Source organism: Canis lupus, chromosome 6, assembly GCF_003254725.2.
Source record: "Canis lupus dingo isolate Sandy chromosome 6, ASM325472v2, whole genome shotgun sequence".
NCBI classification, from domain to species: Eukaryota; Metazoa; Chordata; class Mammalia; order Carnivora; family Canidae; genus Canis; species Canis lupus.
The window spans coordinates 14805814-14825188 of record NC_064248.1 but is presented as its reverse complement, the minus strand read 5'-3'; the positions used below and the strand labels follow the sequence as shown (position 1 = coordinate 14825188).

General features: G+C 52.1%; 2 protein-coding genes across 7 annotated transcripts in view; both read right to left on the bottom strand.

Moving 5' to 3' along the window:
* Positions 1–19375, bottom strand: part of MAD1L1 (mitotic arrest deficient 1 like 1) — a 347527-nt gene that overhangs the window by 257633 nt on the left and 70519 nt on the right. The gene's annotated exons all lie outside the window — the stretch shown is intronic.
* Positions 14948–15831, bottom strand: LOC112640194 (non-histone chromosomal protein HMG-17-like). The gene has a single exon (XM_035718319.2). It carries the CDS (start codon positions 15441–15443, stop codon positions 15120–15122), a length of 324 nt encoding a protein of 107 aa, XP_035574212.2. The 5' UTR covers positions 15444–15831; the 3' UTR covers positions 14948–15119.

The following is a 19375-nucleotide window of genomic DNA, read 5'->3' as shown; positions in this document are numbered from 1 at the left end:
CCAGCACCATGTGTTAAAGAGACTGTGCTCCACCGTGCTGCCTTTGCCCCTTCAACAGTCATATTCACGGGATCTATTTCTGGGCTCTCGGTTCCGTTCCACTGACCCACTTCTTTCACCAATACTGCACTGCCGCCATCATTGTAGGTTTGTGGTATTTTTTTTTTTTAAGATTTTATTTATTTATTCATGAGAAACACAGAGAGGAGAAAGAGAGAGGCAGAGACACAGGCAGAAGGAAAAGCAGGCTCCATGCAGGGAGCCCGACATGGGACTCAATCCCAGGTCTCCAGGATCACGCCCTGGGCTGAAGGCAGCACTAAACCACTAAGCTACATGGGCTGCCCTGTAGGTTTGTGGTATTAAAGAGGAGTGGTTCACTATGTCTTACACACATTCGTCAGACTCATACCTAAGTCAGCGGCCTATCTATCTTCTTCGGTGTTCATGTAAATGGTAGGTTTTCTACTTCACACTCCAGTCACTCCTTGCTGGCATACAGAAGTGCATGTCCTTGTACATGTTATTCTTCATCCTATAGCCCTAATGGCTAGGAGTTCTAAGAGTCCTGCAGCTGATTCTCTGCAATTTTTCATGTAGAAAATCATGCCATGTTCTTTCTTCTTCCCACTGTATACATTTCTTTCCCTTGTCCTATTATTGCATTGGCTAGGACCTCTAGCATGAAGTTAAACTGGACATCCCTGACTTGTTCCCAATCTCGCTGAGAAAGCAACTAGCTTCTTATTTTGAAGAAAGATAGGATTATCTGACCACAGTCAGATAAGTCAGCTCTCTAGCACAAGAAAAGAAAAACCTGCCTGTTTAAATGACATCAGTCACCAAAGAGCTAAAGTGAGTTCAGGAGCTATAACTGTGTCTAGGGAGGCCCCATCCTCTTGCTGAGGACTGTTCTTGGATCCCAGAGACCTTAGCCCCTTCAGACACACAGCAGTCCCACTGTATTCCACAGAGCATCTTAAGGCAGCCAAGGTCATAACTTCACCAGAAACCCAGTGGGAATCATCTCAAGCCCAGCCAGCCCCCAACATGAGTCCTCTAGACAAAGACACCTGCAAGGAAAATCCACTCTGCTACAAAAAAACAGAGCCCTCTTCCTCCGAACACCCCAACATGTGGCCAAACAGGCTTCTTCAGGGTATGTATGAGTGACACCTTCCCGAGAAAAACCAAGGAGGGAATGTCTTCCCAGATGTTCAATGACCAATGCTCCTGAATTTCAGATGGAGAAACATCACAAAATGCCCTCTAAACTCACAGAAACACCGCAAAGTAAGGCAGGACCAGCCACTGAAGGTGTCAGGTGACAGTCTGCACCCCTTCCTCCAGCCCTCCTCCCGACCTCAAAGAGTTCTGGGCACCAAGGTGCCATGGGAACCTGCCAGGTGGTTCTCCTCCCTCCAACTACAGATCTGTATGAGGCCCGATTCCTTTCATGTAGTCCAGCTAGAACAGTAAGCACAACAGACTAAGCATAGAAACAGATATGAGAAGCCAGCAATCTTCCATTTAACAGATATTAAAAAGATGTGCAAAAATGTAAAACAATGCTATTCTTCTCATTAACTCTCATTATTTCAGAAAATACAATTTTTGTTAAGAGGAGATGAATTTCTTTTAATGAGATTATAAACATACTGTCAATAATTTTTAAACCTTAATTTCTTAAAACACTGACTGTTGAAAGAATCCCTACAAACAAAAGCTCTTTGCTCTCAGTAACTTTTCAGCCTAAAGGAGTCCTAAGATGACAAAGTGAGCACAGCGCTGGTGTGAGAGCAAGGATTTCTGATATGTGCAGGTAGGCTGGAGTCCAGCCTCTGGCAGACAACATGCTGGACTCTCACCCACCAATGCACAATTACAATGTGCACACACACTTATTGTGAACACAAGGAAACGGTGTGCTAATTCAGACAAAACATGTAGTTAGCAAAGAGTCCTAAATGTGAGCCTCTGGAGGAAGGTCTCAAGAATCCACATCTTCGGAATATTTTCCTGCACATAGTTCCTAAGCAGCCAACTGGGAATCTGTGTGATTCTGGCATTTGGGAAGCGTGGCCAAGATAGGAGCCACCTTAGGAGCTATCTCATGGATTCACTGTTGTCTTACCTTCCCAGGCAGGAGGAAAGCTCCTCCTAGGCAGGAGTTTGTGTCTCATTTCATCCAGAAGGTCTGTGGCACCAGCAGCAACAATCAGGTATCAACAGGTGTCTGGTGCCTCACCACAGACTGCCCTACTGCCCAGGTGTAATGAAATCGCTACTGTTCTTCCTACTGAGTCGCTAAACTGCATTTCTTTCCCTCAGGATCAGACAAGGGTCAGGAAGGAGGGTCTCATGACCCTCAGGAACAACCCACAGTTAACCCAGAGTGAAAGATCACTGCCCCACAAGAGACAAAATGATGAGAGCGTGCACAGGTTCTGGAGAAAGACACACCTGAGCTCACACCCAAACTCCAACCTGAAGCCAGCAGGGGATGATGAGATCTGAACAAAGGAGGGGTAGAGTGTCCAGGGTGCAGGTAGGTGTAAAGAGCAAAGACAATGCTGTACATGAGGTGCCCTTAAGGAGCTTCCTCAGTATATGCTTCCAAGTTCCCACTGTTTTATCCAGTCTCTAACAGAACCTAGAGACATCGCTCAGAGGCACAAACAAATATGCATGCCCAACGATGCCTTCTACAGGCCACTGTTCCCCAACAAGCTAAGTGTCCTCAGCAGGCTCTGAGCCTCCCAGGCGTGTCCTCTGCTATACCACCTCATCTCTGTCCCATCTCCCTATGCCTCCTCTGGGCAAAGCTGTCAGGCTGAGCGGGTATGAATACTTTACCAAACAAAGTACAATAGTGCACTGAGATTGCCTAACATTAGAAAACTGCTTTCCTGTACTTGTACATGAGAATCAATATGTGTGTTCCCAGGCTTGCTCCTTAAAACAAGCCAGAGGCTGCTGGAGCTCATCAAGTTGGCACAAAGTCATCAGGGAACTTGAGGGACATGTCAACCAGAAGCCCTGACTCTTCCTCCCAAACAGAGGACTGGGCTCAGGAAATGAGAGCCCTCAGATGTGTGGGACCCCCTTCAGTCCCACCAGACAGCAGGTCAGGGAGGCCTGACTACCTGCTCTGGCTCTTATTGTGGAGGCAACAGACACAGGCAGAGACACAAGCAGGCTCCATGCAGGGAGCCTGACATGGGACTCGATCCCGGGTCTCCGGGATCACACCCTGGGCTGAAGGTGGCGCTAAACCGCTGAGCCACCCGGGATGCCCTTCTCTATCAAACTCAGTAAACAACATTCAGGAATCATTGGCTTCTGATTTTGTCCAATGTGTGGAGAAATCTACATTCTAATACCACCTTGGGGTGGGGAGGTAATAAAAAAAGATTTGTCACTTTTAGGGCAGCCCGGGTGGCTCGGGTTTAGCGCCGCCTTCGGTCCAGGGTGTGATCCCGGAGACCCGGGATCGAGTCCCACATCAGGCTCCCTGCGTGGAGTCTGCTTCTCCCTCTGCCTGTGTCTCTGCTTCTCTCTCTCTGTGTGTCTCTCATGAATAAATAAATAAAAATCTTTAAAAAAAAATTTGTCACTTTTATTTTTTTTTAATAAATTTATTTTTTATTGGTGTTCAATTTACCAACATACAGAATAACACCCAGTGCTCATCCCGTCAAGTGCCCCCGTCAGTGCCCGTCACACATTCACCCCCACCCCCCGCCCTCCTCCCCTTCCACCACCCCTAGTTCGTTTCCCAGAGTTAGGAGTCTTTATGTTCTGTCTCCCTTTCTGATATTTCCCACACATTTCTTCTCCCTTCCCTTATATTCCCTTTCACTATTATTTATATTCCCCAAATGAATGAGAACATATAATGTTTGTCCTTCTCCGATTGACTTACTTCACTCAGCATAATACCCTCCAGTTCCATCCACGTTGAAGCAAATGGTGGGTATTTGTCGTTTCTAATGGCTGAGTAATATTCCATTGTATACATAAACCACATCTTTATCCATTCATCTTTCGATGGACACCGAGGCTCCTTCCATAGTTTGGCTATAGTGGCCATTGCTGCTATAAACATCGGGGTGCAGGTGTCCCGGCGTTTCATTGCATCTGTATCTTTGGGGTAAATCCCCAGCAACGCAATTGCTGGGTCATTGGGCAGGTCTATTTTTAACTCTTTGAGGAACCTCCACACAGTTTTCCAGAGTGGCTGCACCAGTTCACATTCCCACCAACAGTGTAAGAGGGTTCCCTTTTCTCCGCATCCTCTCCAACATTTGTGGCTTCCTACCTTGTTAACTATTTGTCACTTTTAAAAGATGATGGTCAGGGATCCCTGCGTGGCGCAGCGGTTTGGCGCCTGCCTTTGGCCCAGGGCGCGATCCTGGAGATCCGGGATCGAATCCCACATCGGGCTCCTGGTGCATGGAGCCTGCTTCTCCCTCTGCCTGTGTCTCTGCCTGTGTCTCTGCCTCTCTCTCTCTCTCTCTCTCTCTCTCTGTGACTATCATAAATAAATAAAAATTAAAAAAAATAAAATAAAAAATAAATAAATAAATAAAAGATGATGGTCACCTAGGCATGCCCTTTGACCTAAATGGCCTGGCATATGGTGTTTTTTTATTGGGAGTGCTGAGACTGGGCATTCCCTGTTTTCTAACAGAAATACCATGAGGAACCCTCTTACACTGTTGGTGGGAATGTGAACTGGTGCAGCCACTCTGGAAAACTGTGTGGAGGTTCCTCCAAGAGTTAAAAATAGACCTGCCCTATGACCCAGCAATTGCACTGTTGGGGATTTACCCCAAAGATACAGATGCAATGAAACGCCGGGACACCTGCACCCCGATGTTTCTAGCAGCAATGTTCACAATAGCTAAACTGTGGAAGGAGCCTCGGTGTCCATCGAAAGATGAATGGATAAAGAAGATGTGGTTTATGTATACAATGGAATATTACTCAGCCATTAGAAACGACAAATACCCATCATTTGCTTCAACGTGGATGGAACTGGAGGGTATTATGCTGAGTGAAGTAAGTCAATCGGAGAAGGACAAACATTATATGTTCTCATTCATTTAGGGAATATAAATAATAGTGAAAGGGATTATAAGGGAAGGGAGAAGAAATGTATGGGAAATATCAGAAAGGGAGACAGAACATAAAGACTCCTAACTCTGGGAAACGAACTAGGGATGGTGGAAGAGGAGGAAGGTAGGGGGTGGGGGGTGGGGGTGAATGTGTGACGGGCACTGACAGGGGCACTTGACGGGATGAGCACTGGGTGTTATTCTGTATGTTGGTAAATTGAACACCAATAAAAAATAAATTTATTAAAAAAAAAAAGAACTACCATGAGGCAGAACTGAGGACTTATAGAACCCTATATATTTCCTTCTCCTTCCCTTCTTGCAACTTGTAAAGCATCTTTTGCCCCACCCAACCTCACAAACCAGAGTGCCAGTACTTTACCCACACCACCTCTTCCTGGGTGAGTGAGGGATTTGAGAACATCTACGAACCTTCTCCAGGGAGAGACCAGCCTTCTTGGGGTCCGACACACAAGGCTGACTCCTGGCTCTGAACCTGAAATGGGGAGCTTGCTCCAGGACCATTCTGGGGTTTCCCAAGCACACCCCAGAGGCCTGGTAGGAACATCAGCAGGCCTGGTGCTGGGTAGCTTGGGGCCCCAGGGCCACCCCAGCCCTGGCAGCCACTGTCAATGCTGCGACTGGCATGTGTGCTCTTGTCCAGGGCCAGGACTGGACTGGGTCTGTGCCCTCTCTGCTGCGGCCATGTGCCACACTGCCTCACAAGGCAGCTCCAAGGGACCAACATCACCTAAGAGTTTCTGGGGTGGGGTGAGAGGGAAATATAAATGATCTAGAAAGCCCCCGCAGCCAAGGGCTGAGAGGGTGTGGGCAGCTGACCCTGGCTTCTGGAAGAAGGAAGGGGTGGGACAGGCTGCCCCCATGGAGGGAAGCTCCCCAAACACACTTGCCACAAGTGGTCCTGCAGGCTGTCTCTGTATGCGGGCCTCATGGCTTGCAGCACTCCCAGGGGACTCGAGGTGGAGATGGTCCCCCCCGCGGGCACATGTGTGTCCCAGGCCCCCGCAGTTGTCACCAAGAGGCCATGGAGAGAAGCACTGCAGCAGGCAGAGGTTAAAAATAAAGATTGACAAAATGGAAGAAAAACTTCACTGAGAAGTGAGGGCCCGGGCCATGAATGGCAAAGTCGCATTTCCCACGTCTTAAGATAAAGTCAAATCCTAGACAAGGAAGCCACTGGGGGTCGGCCCACTGGGCCTCACTCTGTCTCCACCCTCCACCCCAACATTGCCAAGCCCTAGGGCTGAGTCAGGGCTGCAAAGACCACAACAGGCCAATGCTTATTCAGCACTGGCCCTCAGAGATACCTCAGGAGAGCTGAAACTGAGCCTCTGTCATAGTTGGGGCAGAGCCAGCATAAGGCCCAGAGACCACAAACCCCGCTCCAGACAGCCACGGCTGCCACCCACTGAGCACCTACACAGTGTCAACGATTCCTATTTTCAATTCTCCAATGAACTTGCAAAGCAGGGAGCATCAGCCTGACTGTCCAGATGAAGAAATTGATGGAACGGAAGCACCTAGAATGTTGGGTTCAGTGTTCAGTAAGAGGCCCCAGAGCCTGGACCCAGGCCAGACAGCCAGCCTCTCTCATCAGGCCCAGATCCCCATACGTACAGTCAGACCCTCATGGACAAGGGGAGGACTGGAGGTGAAGATGACACAGCTCAGTGCCCCACCAATACCCCACACAGTGGTTGTGAGCCTGAGCCCTGGTCATGGGGAGGGCAGCATCATGAGTTGGTTCCACCACTGAGCAGCATGACTTTTAACGGTCTCCAAGTGTGAGCTGAGGGCTGTCACCCACTCCCTCCACCCAATGGTGCATAACCCGTCAGCTCTTCCCCCACAAGGTCACAGGTATGTAGTTGAGGCTTGCCAACAAAGGTGTCCTCAACCAATGCAGACGTTGGCCTTAATCACAGGGTTTGTGGCCCTGAAACTCTAACCTGGCCCCAACTCTGTGCCTCCCCCTGGTCTCCAGAGGAACCAGCCACCAGCAAGAAACCAAGTCCTGAGCACAAAGAAACCACAACAAAAGCACAAGGAGAAACTGTCATTGAAACAATACCAGAAGCCAGTAGGACAAAGGACACACAGTGTGAACCATCACCAGGCACAAGAAGAAACCGGATGAAGCCTTCAAGGCTATGATGGGAAGAGCCTCCAGAGACCCCAGCTCAAGGTTGTTCCAATATGGACCAGTGTTAGGGTCTCCGTGTGGGGAGATCAAACACCCCCACCTGAGGGGCCACACGCTTTTGTCGCTGTGTCTGTGAATCCTGGAGGGGGACAGCCACCCTGATGGCAGCTGCTGGCACTCACTGCGCTCCCAATACCAGGACATGCCACTCAGTCTGAGGTTACTGCCATCCTCAGCAGCCCTGAGACTCACTCAAGCAGAGGAGTGCAGGTGATGCCCGGTCTCAGAGTCACACTCAGAAACGCTTACAGACAATTCAAACAATAGACTGTTAATACCTCATTTCTGGTTTTGCTGAGAGTTGAGAGTTTCTGCCCTGTGCGTCTGATTACAAAAAAACTTTGAAAGTTTATCATCGTGTTCTAGGCCTTTATGCACAACTTATAAAAGCCTGTCTGAGATGAAAAAGAAATGTCATGTTTAAAAAAAAAAAATCAAGAGCCCAATGACCAGGAAGCTCTGCGTTCCAGCCTGGTTCCATCAGCAACCCAGGTCAGAGTTGAACAAAGCCTCTCTGCTCGGTTTCCGTCTCCTCAGGCGCTCCAAGGAGCTTCCAGATTGGAGTTCTAGCACTTTAACTCAAAAGAGCCCTTGTTTGGCTCTTCTGCAACATACCAAACTGCGGAGGAGGCTGCAGCCACATCTCTGTGGGCTCTGAAGCCCTCAAGGGCCCCGAGGCACCCACTCAACTCTAGATGTCTTCCACACAAGACCCTGAAGCCACAGGGCATCCCAGGTACCCGGCTCCTTACCAGTGCTCAGAGTGTCTACTCGGCTCCCCCTGACCCAAATGTCCTAGAAGCTGGGCCCAAATACAAAGAAATGAACATATCAGCAGGTCTTCCACCAGTACGTGACACATCCCTGAAACAGTGACCCCCAAGGGAGAAGAGGGCAGGTGCCTGTCCCTCTTCACAAGGAGGACGATGGCATGGAGAGGATGAGCAGCTCTGCCCAAGTCCCAGGCTGGCAGCAGTGGAGCAGGGAACATCACTACGGCCTCACCATGGCCTGGGCCCTTCTCTCACACAAGCGCGTGGAGTGGGAGTCCAAAGCTGGTGCATGTACCACAGTGACAGGCTGCCCAGTCCACAGGGAAGGGCTCAGCCCCTTCCCAAACCAGCCTTGGTGATCTTAAGTTCTGCCTCCGAAGGGACACGAGTGACCTTGTCCCCAGCCCCCAGAGGAAGGCAAGGTCCCAGTTGGGAGAGACAGGAGGCAGAGAGCAGGTGCCTGTCTCCCCACACACACACACACAGAGGGGACAACGCCTGGGCCTGGCTGCACACTGGGGAACAGGCCATGGGAGGGCACAGCCACCTGAATTCCGGGACACCCTGGCTTCCAGGCTAATTTTCCTACAGCAACCGCTATGCAACTAAACCGCCCAGAAACAGATTTCATTTGGGGATGAAAATTCCTTCCAGTGCCTGAATAAAAGGAGGAGTTTCACATTTTATCCACTTCCACATCCCTGAACAATAAAAACTTATTTAAAAGACCATGAATATGCAAATTATGTTTTAAATATGGAAATGCAAAACACGTAAGAAAACAGTCTGGGCGTGAAGTATTAATGGCATCTTCTCTGCTGACAAGAGACAACGAGAGCCGGCTGCCACGGCACACTGAGGAGCGAGGACCAAGACGTTGGGGTGGCTCAGCCCTGAGGGGCAGTGGGAGCCCTGCCCCACCCTCACCCTGCCCTCACCGGCTGGCCTCCACTACAGAGTTCTGCTCTTCCTGACCTGCTGCTTCCCCACCCTCTGCCGCACTCACCACGCTGCCGCTCCCTCCCCTGCAGCATCATGGGGCCTCACCCTGTGTCCTTGCCAGCAGAGCCTCCAGGGGCAGGGGACACTAAAGGGCCCTGGAGACCTGGAGATCCCCCTCAGCCAGGACAGACTACGCAAGGACGGAGCAGGTACACTCAGACTCCAGAGCACCAAGCGCAGGGTCACCTCTTGGGTCAGAGGCAGAGGGTTGCAAATACAGGCCAACTGGGCAGGCACTTGCCCAGCACAGCCTACCCACAGGCTCAGAGCCATCAGTTCTGCATGTGGAGCAAAGGGCCTGCAGATTGGCTGCAGACCTGAGTGGGCAGGACCTGCAGTGACATGCACACATACCCACCCCTCTAGGTATCAGCACACCAATGTGTATCCACAAGTGAGGGCCCCAGAAGCACAAGGCTGATGACTCCCAACACGACAAAGCCAGTCTTCCTACGGAAACTTCTGCCAGCCTCTGTCTAGGGAGCTCCCAGGACTTCTGGGACCTTCTTAGGAGGTCCCGAGAGGAAATAAGTGACCAGGCCTCCTTCTGTTGACAGAATGAGGAACTGGGGCAGAGTGGGAGTTCTTGCAACTCAAACTGTGGTCCTGGCAGCTGGATGAAGATGTGGCACCTGCTAGCCCAGAACCTGCATTTATATGTCACGGGTGATTCTTTATATGAGCTGAGCTGGGTGACTACTCGGAGGTCACACCACGGAGGCCACACGGCAGAGGAGCCAGCGAGGTCTTCACCCCACAGATGGCGCCTACCACAGCAACACATCTCCACGCCCACATCCTAACCTACTCTCTGCGCAGCCCATGAGAACTACCATTCTCTCACAACGAAGTGCAGTCCGGCCATCCAGCTTGTCAGAAACCATAGTCTTTAAATGGCACGTCCCAAGACTCAGGCCCTAGACTCGGCCCCCAACACCACCCCCAGCCCCACCCCTGTGCCTGAACTCACCCTGCGCCAGACTGGCGTGGCCAGGAAACCCAGCAATGTCAGCCAACAAGCCCAGACTTCCCTTGGGACCCTGGATGGAGAGAGGGGCTTGGTCTCAGGGACAGAAGCCAGATGGTTACAGTCCAGACAATGAGGGCGACCCCTACATATCCCAGGCTGAGCTAGAGAGGCATCAGAAGGTCTGTGCCCACCCATAAGGCCTCCAGGTGCCCACCCTGTGGCTTTCAACAACACCAGTCAGGAGACGATGGGAAGACCACAAACTTGCTGCTCAAGGAGAGGCAGGCAGATGCCAGTGCCCAGGGAGGCAACCATGAAGAGGCCCATCGCCTCCAGCACCGAGCCCTCCAGCTCCCCTCCTCCTTCCCTCACCCTCTCTAATTGGCCACAGAATTTATAGGCTTGGTAGCAGCACTCTTGCTGGAGAGGCCATGGAGGAGACTCTGAGGGCTGAGCAGGAGGAAGGCTTCCAGTGCTGCAGGCACCACCTCACGTCTGAACACAGGCACTGCAGGTAGGTGCCAACACCCTGCAGGCCCAGATGGCGGGAAGGCCTGGGGTCCCTCTGTTCAACCTCAACCATCACAGGAGTTCCCAGGTTCTCTTTTTCCTGCTAGAAGTCCCAAGCAAGAGGGAGGAAGTTTGAGGACCAAAGTGAGGGGTGGCCAAGCAGATGGCCAGGAGACACCAGTCAGACCCTGCATAGTAGAAGGGCAGCAATCCCAGTGGACATACCTACTCTATCCCAACTGCCTCGAAGGCCCCATCCTAATGTCAGCTCAGGTGACAGAGCATTGGGAGTGGCCACAGCTCTGCCCACATGTCATGGCTGAAGGAAGAAGAAGCCCAGACTTCTAGGCAGGCCCATGTCAGCATGCGTGTGCCAGACATGAGGCTGTCCTGGAGGGGCTGTCTGCTGGGACAAGGGAGAAAGGATGCCTATGTTGAGCTCTGACAGCTGGCTGTGCGGTGCTCACTGTGCACAGGATCACCACCACCCTAGAAAACAGGTACTGTCATGACCCCCATTTTGGATAAAAAGGAAATGAAGTCCATGCAGAAAGCTTTGACCCACTTGGGCCAAGACTCAGATCCTGCCTCCCGGGTCATCAATCCACTTGGGCAGCAAAGCACTCCTGCACCCTAGCAGACACATGTCCGATGGTCCAGCCTGCTGGGAGCCAGCCCACGGGTGACTGCAGGGGTGATCAGAGACAGAAGCAGGACCCAGAAACCATGGGCAGCTTCCCCACAGCCAGAAGCCCCTCGGCTGCCCACACTGGGCTTGGTGCCTGAATACAGTCTGCAGGCCAGATGCCAGAGGGGACCCCAGCCAAGGTCTTCCCAGGACAGACATGAGGGTCCTGTGTAGCAGGCCAGGCAGGCAGTCACCCGCCCTGTAGATGCCCCAGCCCTCAGCCCTCATACATGCTGTTCTCAGGATTTGTCTTTGTTGTGTTTCACCATTCTGGCCAGATTTGACTGAAAAGCTCCTTGCCCTTAGAAACATTCCCAATCCACCCTGTAGCCAAAAAGCAACCTCGTGTCTCTCTGAACGAACACTTCTTTACTTCTCAGAGCCTCTCCATCAGCCTGAGAACACATGTATGTGGATACACCCCCAGCCCCTCCACCCACATCCTATTATCCTGGGTTCTCTGCCCCAAACTGCCTTGCCCTGCCCAATCCAGAACTCCGTCAAGGCTTATAAAGCCCACAGTAAAGCATTTGATGCTCTTCAGAGCCACAATCTCAGTGATGATGCCCACTGGCACAGGCGTACATTGTGGGTCACAGCAGCACTGAGGGCATCAGGCTGTCTCCATTGGAGCACCAGCCATAAACCTGGAGCAGAAGAGCCTTCCCAGGTGCCATGAAAGAGAATTACAAGACTCACTACTTACCATAAGGCAAAGCAGCAATGAAGATCCTCCAGCAGACTTTGCATGAATGGTTCTAAGCCATTAATCTGCCATAGCAGAGCAGACCACAGCAAGACCTAACAACACCACGGCCAAGATCGGGTGCCAGGACCCAGGCAACCAGTGTCAGCCCCGCTGCAGGTAAGCCAGGTGCCCATTCATTCAACTCATCCACTGCTGCTGCCTCTGTCTCCATCCATGTACTGCCTCCAACAGTATGCGGATTCAGAGGGAAGGGTCGATGAAGGAATTGCAAGGAGGAGGAGAAGGAGAAGTGGAGGCACCCAGTCCGTGCTCCCCTGTCACCAGCGAGAGATTCCCCATCTGTCTGCTAATTCTGGCAGGGACAAGGACACAGACACTACCGAGGGCCTCTCCCACAGAACACACACAGATGCCCTCATGAAAACCAGTAGCAGAAGTCCATCAGGGAGCACAGCTGGAATGTTCCAGAATATAGCTGAGCCATGTGACTTCCTGACACATGAGGTGAGAAATGTGAGGAAGGTGAGGGCCTGGGCACTGGGAGGGGTGACACCATGATAACAAGGATGAGTGAGTGAGGCAAGGCCCCAAGGACAGCAACAGACCATGGCCCTTCTGGCAAGTGACATGAAATGCCCCAGAAGGTTCTCTATGCCCACGCCCACCCTAGGGACATGATCTGACAGGCATCTCCAGAGGCCTCTCCTGCAGACAGATCCCACAGGGCAGGGAGTGCTGCTAGGACTAACCTCACGGTGAGGCAGTGATGCAGCCAGCGCCCACAGGGTCACCACTTGGATTCTGGGTGCACTGTGCAGGCAGAGCCGAAATAATCATCTGTCATTTCAGCAGATGGAGAAAGGCAAGAGAGCCACGCACAGGCCAAGATGTGAGGCCTGCACACCTGCAGCACCGGAGACATGCACTTCCAAGGGCGCACACACTCACTGGACACTTCAGGTCATTCTGGCCGGAACCACAGCAATGACCCCAACAACTGAGACACAGTCCCTGCACCAGGGACAAGTTCAACAAGCAAGTGTAGGATGAAGACTCACTTAATTACATGACATGCAATCTAACGGGAAGCCTCCCTAAGGTGGGAGTCAGCCAAAGCCAAGGGAAATTCAAATTCAGCCAAGGCCTGAGCAAAGTATCAGGGCCAGCAGGGACACAGGCAGGGGCGGTGTATCCCGTGGCTGAAGGAGACCCACATAGCAGAGACAGGGAGGAATGGGTGGAACCAGACGCCAAGGGACAGCTCTGCGGGTGGCAGAGACAGTGAGAATGGGAAATGCTACCACGAATCCTTGTCACCTGAAGCAAACAGCGGCCACTGGTGGGAGAGTCTTGGACTCACAAACGTGGGGTGTAAGGAACTATGTGGAGTCGAGGAGAGAAGCACACTCTGCCAGGTAGGCAGCTGACAGAGGGGTCCCCACCCCAGGCCGCACACACAGACCTGAGGCGCAGCAATGGAATAGCCAGGCAGCACCCGAGAGCACAGCACCCAGTATGACTCCCCATCCAAGCAACGCTCATCAAGTGGGGGCCAGCCTGTGCTGGACACAAAATACAAGCCTGAGTGCACAGGGTCTGGACCTCAAGCAGCTCCCGGTGCAGCAGGAGATCAGATGTGGGTGCTACAGCAGAAGAGCAGCCAGAGTCAGAGGGGGCCGGGGACTTCACACAGAATGGTGTCCTTCCAACTCCAGCCAGGGCTGCCCCAGAGCGTCCTCTTTCTCTCAAAGAGGTGGAAGTGGGAGCAGAAGCAGAGCCCCTGCCACAGACACCTGGGGGCACTGCCTAGTGAAAAGGGAGCCAGGCCACACCGAGAAGGATTGCTATCCACAGCACAGACCACACAGGCAAGTGACAGAGGAGACCCAGCAGAGGAAGCACATTAAGGATCAGAGCCAGGGAGCCACCCAGAAGGTCGTTGAGTTCTTATGTGCCAGGACTGTCATCATCACAACAGGATGAAAAGAGCACATGGTAACATCACCTGTCATGTACTGACAGCTGCATCAGTGAGGAACTGAAATAGGGACTTAGGTATAATATCTCAGCTAACTCTTGTACCAACCCCACAAGTGGCCAAACTATCTACTACGGCTATGACAGTTCCACGTATAGACAAAGAAGATAGAGTGGAGAAGAGACACCCTCCCACCTCAAGAACTGGTCACCATGGTAGTAGGTAGCAGAGCTGAACTGTGGGCACTGGCCTAGGGCCATACAGCCACACATGGAAGCCAGTAACCAACCACATGCAACTACTTAACGTCACATGACAGGTGTGGTTCTTTTTTTTTTTTTTTCCCCAAGCCAAACTGTATCCAGCTTTATTAAAGATACTTTTCATAAACAATCATGGTATTTCAGGCAGGACATGGGCAGACGATCATTAACAGTATACAACAACTTTCAAACTCCCTTCTTCAATGGACTACCAAAATCAGAAAGCCACTATAAAACCCGATGAAGTCTTCATGTGATGCTCTGAACAGGGAAAGTTTAGAGTGAGGGTTGACAGTTCACATGTAGCATGTTATTTAACAACTTTTCACAAGCCGACCCTGACTTTCAGGAAATGAAGTGAAAATGGCAGAATTATCAATCTGAAGATCCACAAGCTAAAAAAAGGAACTCTTTTGAGGGACGCCATCTCAGTGGTGACACTGTAAAGTCCAGATTGCCTGACATACTGGGAACCATTTCATGAGGTCAGGTTCCAATAGGTCTCTGGGTTTAAGGGAGTCAAGTCTATGTTGAAGGCAGAGAGGGAGAAGAGGACATAAAAAAATGAATTTTAGTTTTTCCACACCACCAAGGTGGCTCATGTGTGTCAACATCAAGGAATCCCTCCTCCTGGGAGCCAAGAGGAAGTTTCTCAAAACTAGAAGGCGAAGGTGTTTTTCCCTCTTGTTATCAATCTAGCTTTGGAGATATTCTATTAGTGACATATGCCCTTCCCCCAAGACAATGAAGTGTTCCATGTGCTAACAACACAGCTTAAAAAAAAAAGTAAAACAAAATTCTGCATTTTTATAAAACTTGATAAAAGATAGTATTTCAAACTGTACAGTCACCAGAAGTACACAGTTATCAAAAATGCACACTTCACTTGGCATCTCCAGCACCTTCAGCTTTCTGTGCCTGGTCTGTTTTGGCATCTCCATTTTCTGCAAGGTTATTTCCATCCTTGCCAGCATCAGCTTTCCCCTTTTTCCCTTTGGGTACCTTCTCTCCCTTCTTTGCAGGGGCCTTTTTAGGCTTGGGCTCTGGCTTTGGAGGAGCAGGTTTAGCAGATAACCTTGCAGATCTTCTCTGTGGCTCATCCTTCACCTTGGCTTTATCTCCTTTAGCATCCTCTTCAGTCTTTCTCTTGGGCATGGTGGCGACGGTGGCAGGACGTAAGCGCTGGATGCGGGGATGCGGCGGCATGTGGGCTTTGGCCGGTCTGGGGGTCGTTCTCGCCTCTTCTTCTTCACACTGCTCCAACAGGTGTGGTTCTTCACCCACACTGGCCACGGTTCAAGTGCCCAATGGCTACATGTGGCCAGTGGCTTTCGGACTCAACAGCACAGATGGGAGAACACCATTGTAGGAAGTCCTGTCAGATAGCCGGCCAGCTGCAGCCAGAGAGATTGCCCATCTACCCTAGATGGTGCGGTCTATGCCAGTCAGATGGCCTGTCTACTCTAGACTGATGGTTGTCTACTCCAGACAGACTGTGTGGCCCACCTGAGACAGATAGCTGATCCAAGCCAGACAGACGCCCTATCTACCCTACATGGTGTGGTCTACATCAGACAGCCAGTCTACACCAGACAGTGCAATCTGCCCTAGTCAGATGGCCGGCCTAAACTAGATGGATGGTGCAGTTTATGCCAGACATATGGCCCATCTACCCCAGACAGGTGCACAGCCTACAGCAGGAGACTGGGCTTGGACTCTGACCTCTGCATGAAAGCAACTAGCTGAGGAAGATGGCCACAAGTACAAACTGTCTCATGGATTCCTCAGGGTCCTGGGAGACACAGGCAGCACAAGGATGAATGTCATTGTGATCATTTCCCAGGCTCTGTAGAGGTTGGAGCTTCCTCAAAGTCTCATTACTTCCTCCAACAAATGGAGGAAGGTGCAAGAACAAAGCTACAAATGTGAGACCCTGATACTACATGCTATGTGTGTGTCTGCTGGGGGTCATCTCATCCCCCATCCCAGAGAAACGACGACACAGGTGTCACTGCCTCCATGGCCAGGATAGCATGCTCAAAGCACAACTCTAGGCCTCATGCCATGAGAGCAGTGTGACTAGCACCAGCTGATGGAGCCCAGCCTGAGGAAGGGGTCCTGGTCCTGTGGAGTCACCAAGCTCACAGCCATGTGCCTATGTCTTTGGAACATATGGACTGTCACCAAGAAATGTATGAAGACAAAGCTCTCAGACACAGGCTAGCTCAACATTTCCCGCCAAAGCCCATTTACACTGAGTAGCACCAGGAGCTGGCCGGACCAGAAGGTGCCTGGTCCACATCCCTGAAAACCATGGCACCCACTCCTGCAGAGACAGTAACGGCTACGACCAGTATGAGACCTGGGGAGGGGGCCATGGGTATGAGGATGGTCTCAATTAAGGCCAGCGAGGTGATCACTGAGTCCCTGGGAGCCGATGGGAGTGGAGTTATGGCACACAGTGGACCGAGCACCGATGGACAAGAGGAAGCCAGGCCCTCCCCATGGGTGGACATGCTCCAGCCAGCCCAGCAGGTAGCACCCAGAACCACACTGGTGGCCCTGTAACTGGCTCGGGACAGACGCCCACCCTATAGGGCTCACCTGGTCAGGAGTCTGTCACTATGCCTCTCTAGTTGGGTCATTCATCATTCCTTCATCCAACACACACTCCCTGAGCAGCACCTCACCCAGGTCCTCTGCTAGGCCCAGGGACACGGCCACACACAACACACTGTCCCTGCCCCAAGAAGCCTATGGAACAGCATGAGAGAGGGAGCAGGCCAGGCCATTCTCAACAAAGTGGGGCAGAGCAGCCTCGCTGACCTGGATGTATTAGAGCAGAAGCCCCAAGCAAGGAGCTCAGGCCTCGCAGGTACAGATGCTGCAGTTCCAAGTGGGAGCACCAATGGAATTGGGTTGGCTCCAGGCCACTCAGGACCCCAGCACTGCTGCACTGCACACATCCTGCCCTGTCACCCACAGGCTAGAGGCAGAGTCTGCAGGAGACACTGTGCGCTCTCACATCTCCAACACTCTACAGCCTCTCCAACCTCTCTCTGATCTCACGTCCAAAGCTGTGTCCTAGTCACCCTCCGACAACACACAGAGATGGTCGCCATTCTTCATGCTCTCACCAAACTGCCACGGGCTTGTCTTCTCACCTGACATCACTGCCCTGCACACCAACCCCAAGTCCAGCCCTTTCTGGGCTTCTCTGGCCACATACAGGAGACAACTCACACCACCGCACCCTTAGCTACCCCCAACGCCTCTCCTGTCCCGTTCCCTCACCAGGCATGGGTCTCTCACCACTGACAGAGCCTTCTTCCTTAGCGTTTGGTGGTCCTCTGATGGTTATCACCATCCTTGCCCTGACAGGTGCGGCAGAAGCTCATTCTACTGTCCAAGGACACACAACGACTCCGTGGCAGGCCTGCCTGAGTTGAAGCCAGAGAGCTGCCTGTGCTCCAAGCACAGTGTGAACTATACTCTGACACGCAGAGAACAGGTCCTTGGTTATCATGAATCTTCTGTGGCCATCACCGGCCTTGCTAGCCTTGGGACAACTTGAGAGCACCATAACTAACACAGACACAGGGTGACAAAGGTGACAAGGCCTAATCATACTCCAGACAGTCTGTGAGGACAGCCTAAATGCTGCAGACAAACAGCGGGAAAAGAGTCACATGAAGAATTATGCCCATGATGTTGATCTTAACTCCCCCTCGGGGATGACAGAGAACCTATCAACCTGCTAGCTGCCTGGAAGATGCACAGCCAAGGGTACCACCTCTCAGAGACAGAGACGGGCTGTGGGGGCAAGGACTCCCCTCCCACCATTCATTCACGTCCCCTTCACCAAGTAATGGCCTCCTCTGAAGGCTGCCAGGGGGCGTCAAGGCCCAGGACGCTCACAGTGGTGGCAAGGGAAGACCTCCAGGCAGTCCACAACAAGACTGTGTGACCCCAGGCATGTCAGGGCTTGTGATCCCCAACAACTGGAGACCAAGTTCTCGCCCAGAGGGGGCAAATGTGATGCTTCCAACTGACTGCAGTGATGGGGCAACCGGAACTAGGACGTGCTTCTGGGTGCAGCCCAGTGACCTGGGGACTCAGCTGCCTGAAGCCCCAGGCCCAGCAGCAGGAGCGTGCATAGCAGGTGCTGCAGGGCTAGTTCTCGAGGGCTGGGGAGGTGCAGACAGAGATGTAAAGAGCTCCCCCATATCTGCATCAGTCACTGGCTTTTTCCCAATCACCTGTACAGCGGGTTCTGCCTTAAGTACTTCCCAAGGATGGCAGGCCAGACCTACGTCCCACAGATGGCCCATGAGCTGCATCTCCACTGCAGCAGAGAAATGAGTGACAAGAGTCTCCTCTGCAGCCACATCAAGCACTTGGCAGAGGTATGGGCTCCACTCTCAGGTAAGCCACACAACGCCCTGAGATGGACAGGCCAGGATCCAAATCCATTCTGACGACTCCACAGCTGTCTAACCAGGGGCTCTGCCACACAGGAGAGATGATAGCACCCACCACAGATTTTCAGGTGAGACGCTGTGTGCGAGGCACTGAGCATGGAGATGCTCCCACCATCACCACTACTGTCGCCATGCATACGGGTGAGGGACCCAAACCCCAGGGCCCTGTTCCACTGTCACCCACTCCCTAATGTGAGCCCTCATTTCCAGCAAAGCACAGCCACCCCAGATAGTACAGCCTCACAAAGCCCTGCCCTCATCTCCTGCTTCTCGTTCAAGATGCCCTCAGAACTCGTCGGAGCCTGACAGGTGCCAGTGTGGCCAGGGTTCAGGTCACAAAGGAATGCAGCCTCCCATCCACGGCCTGGCTCTAGAACACAGCTGCAAGTGGTACAAAGGATACATACTGAGTACTGGGCCCTGGAGACCATGGGACACTCATTGAGGCCCAGTGAGGGCCAAGGTGGCTCACGGTGGAGTCAGGGGAATTCTATGCAGAGCACAGGCACAGAGGACACAGCCAGATCCTCACAGTCCCCGTGTCCTCAGCACACACACATCTGGGGGGAGTAAGTGTATCAGCCTCCAGCGTCCAAGAATGAAACAGAATCAGTGGCGACAATGACAAAAGGCAAGGGTCCCTGTGCTATAATCAAG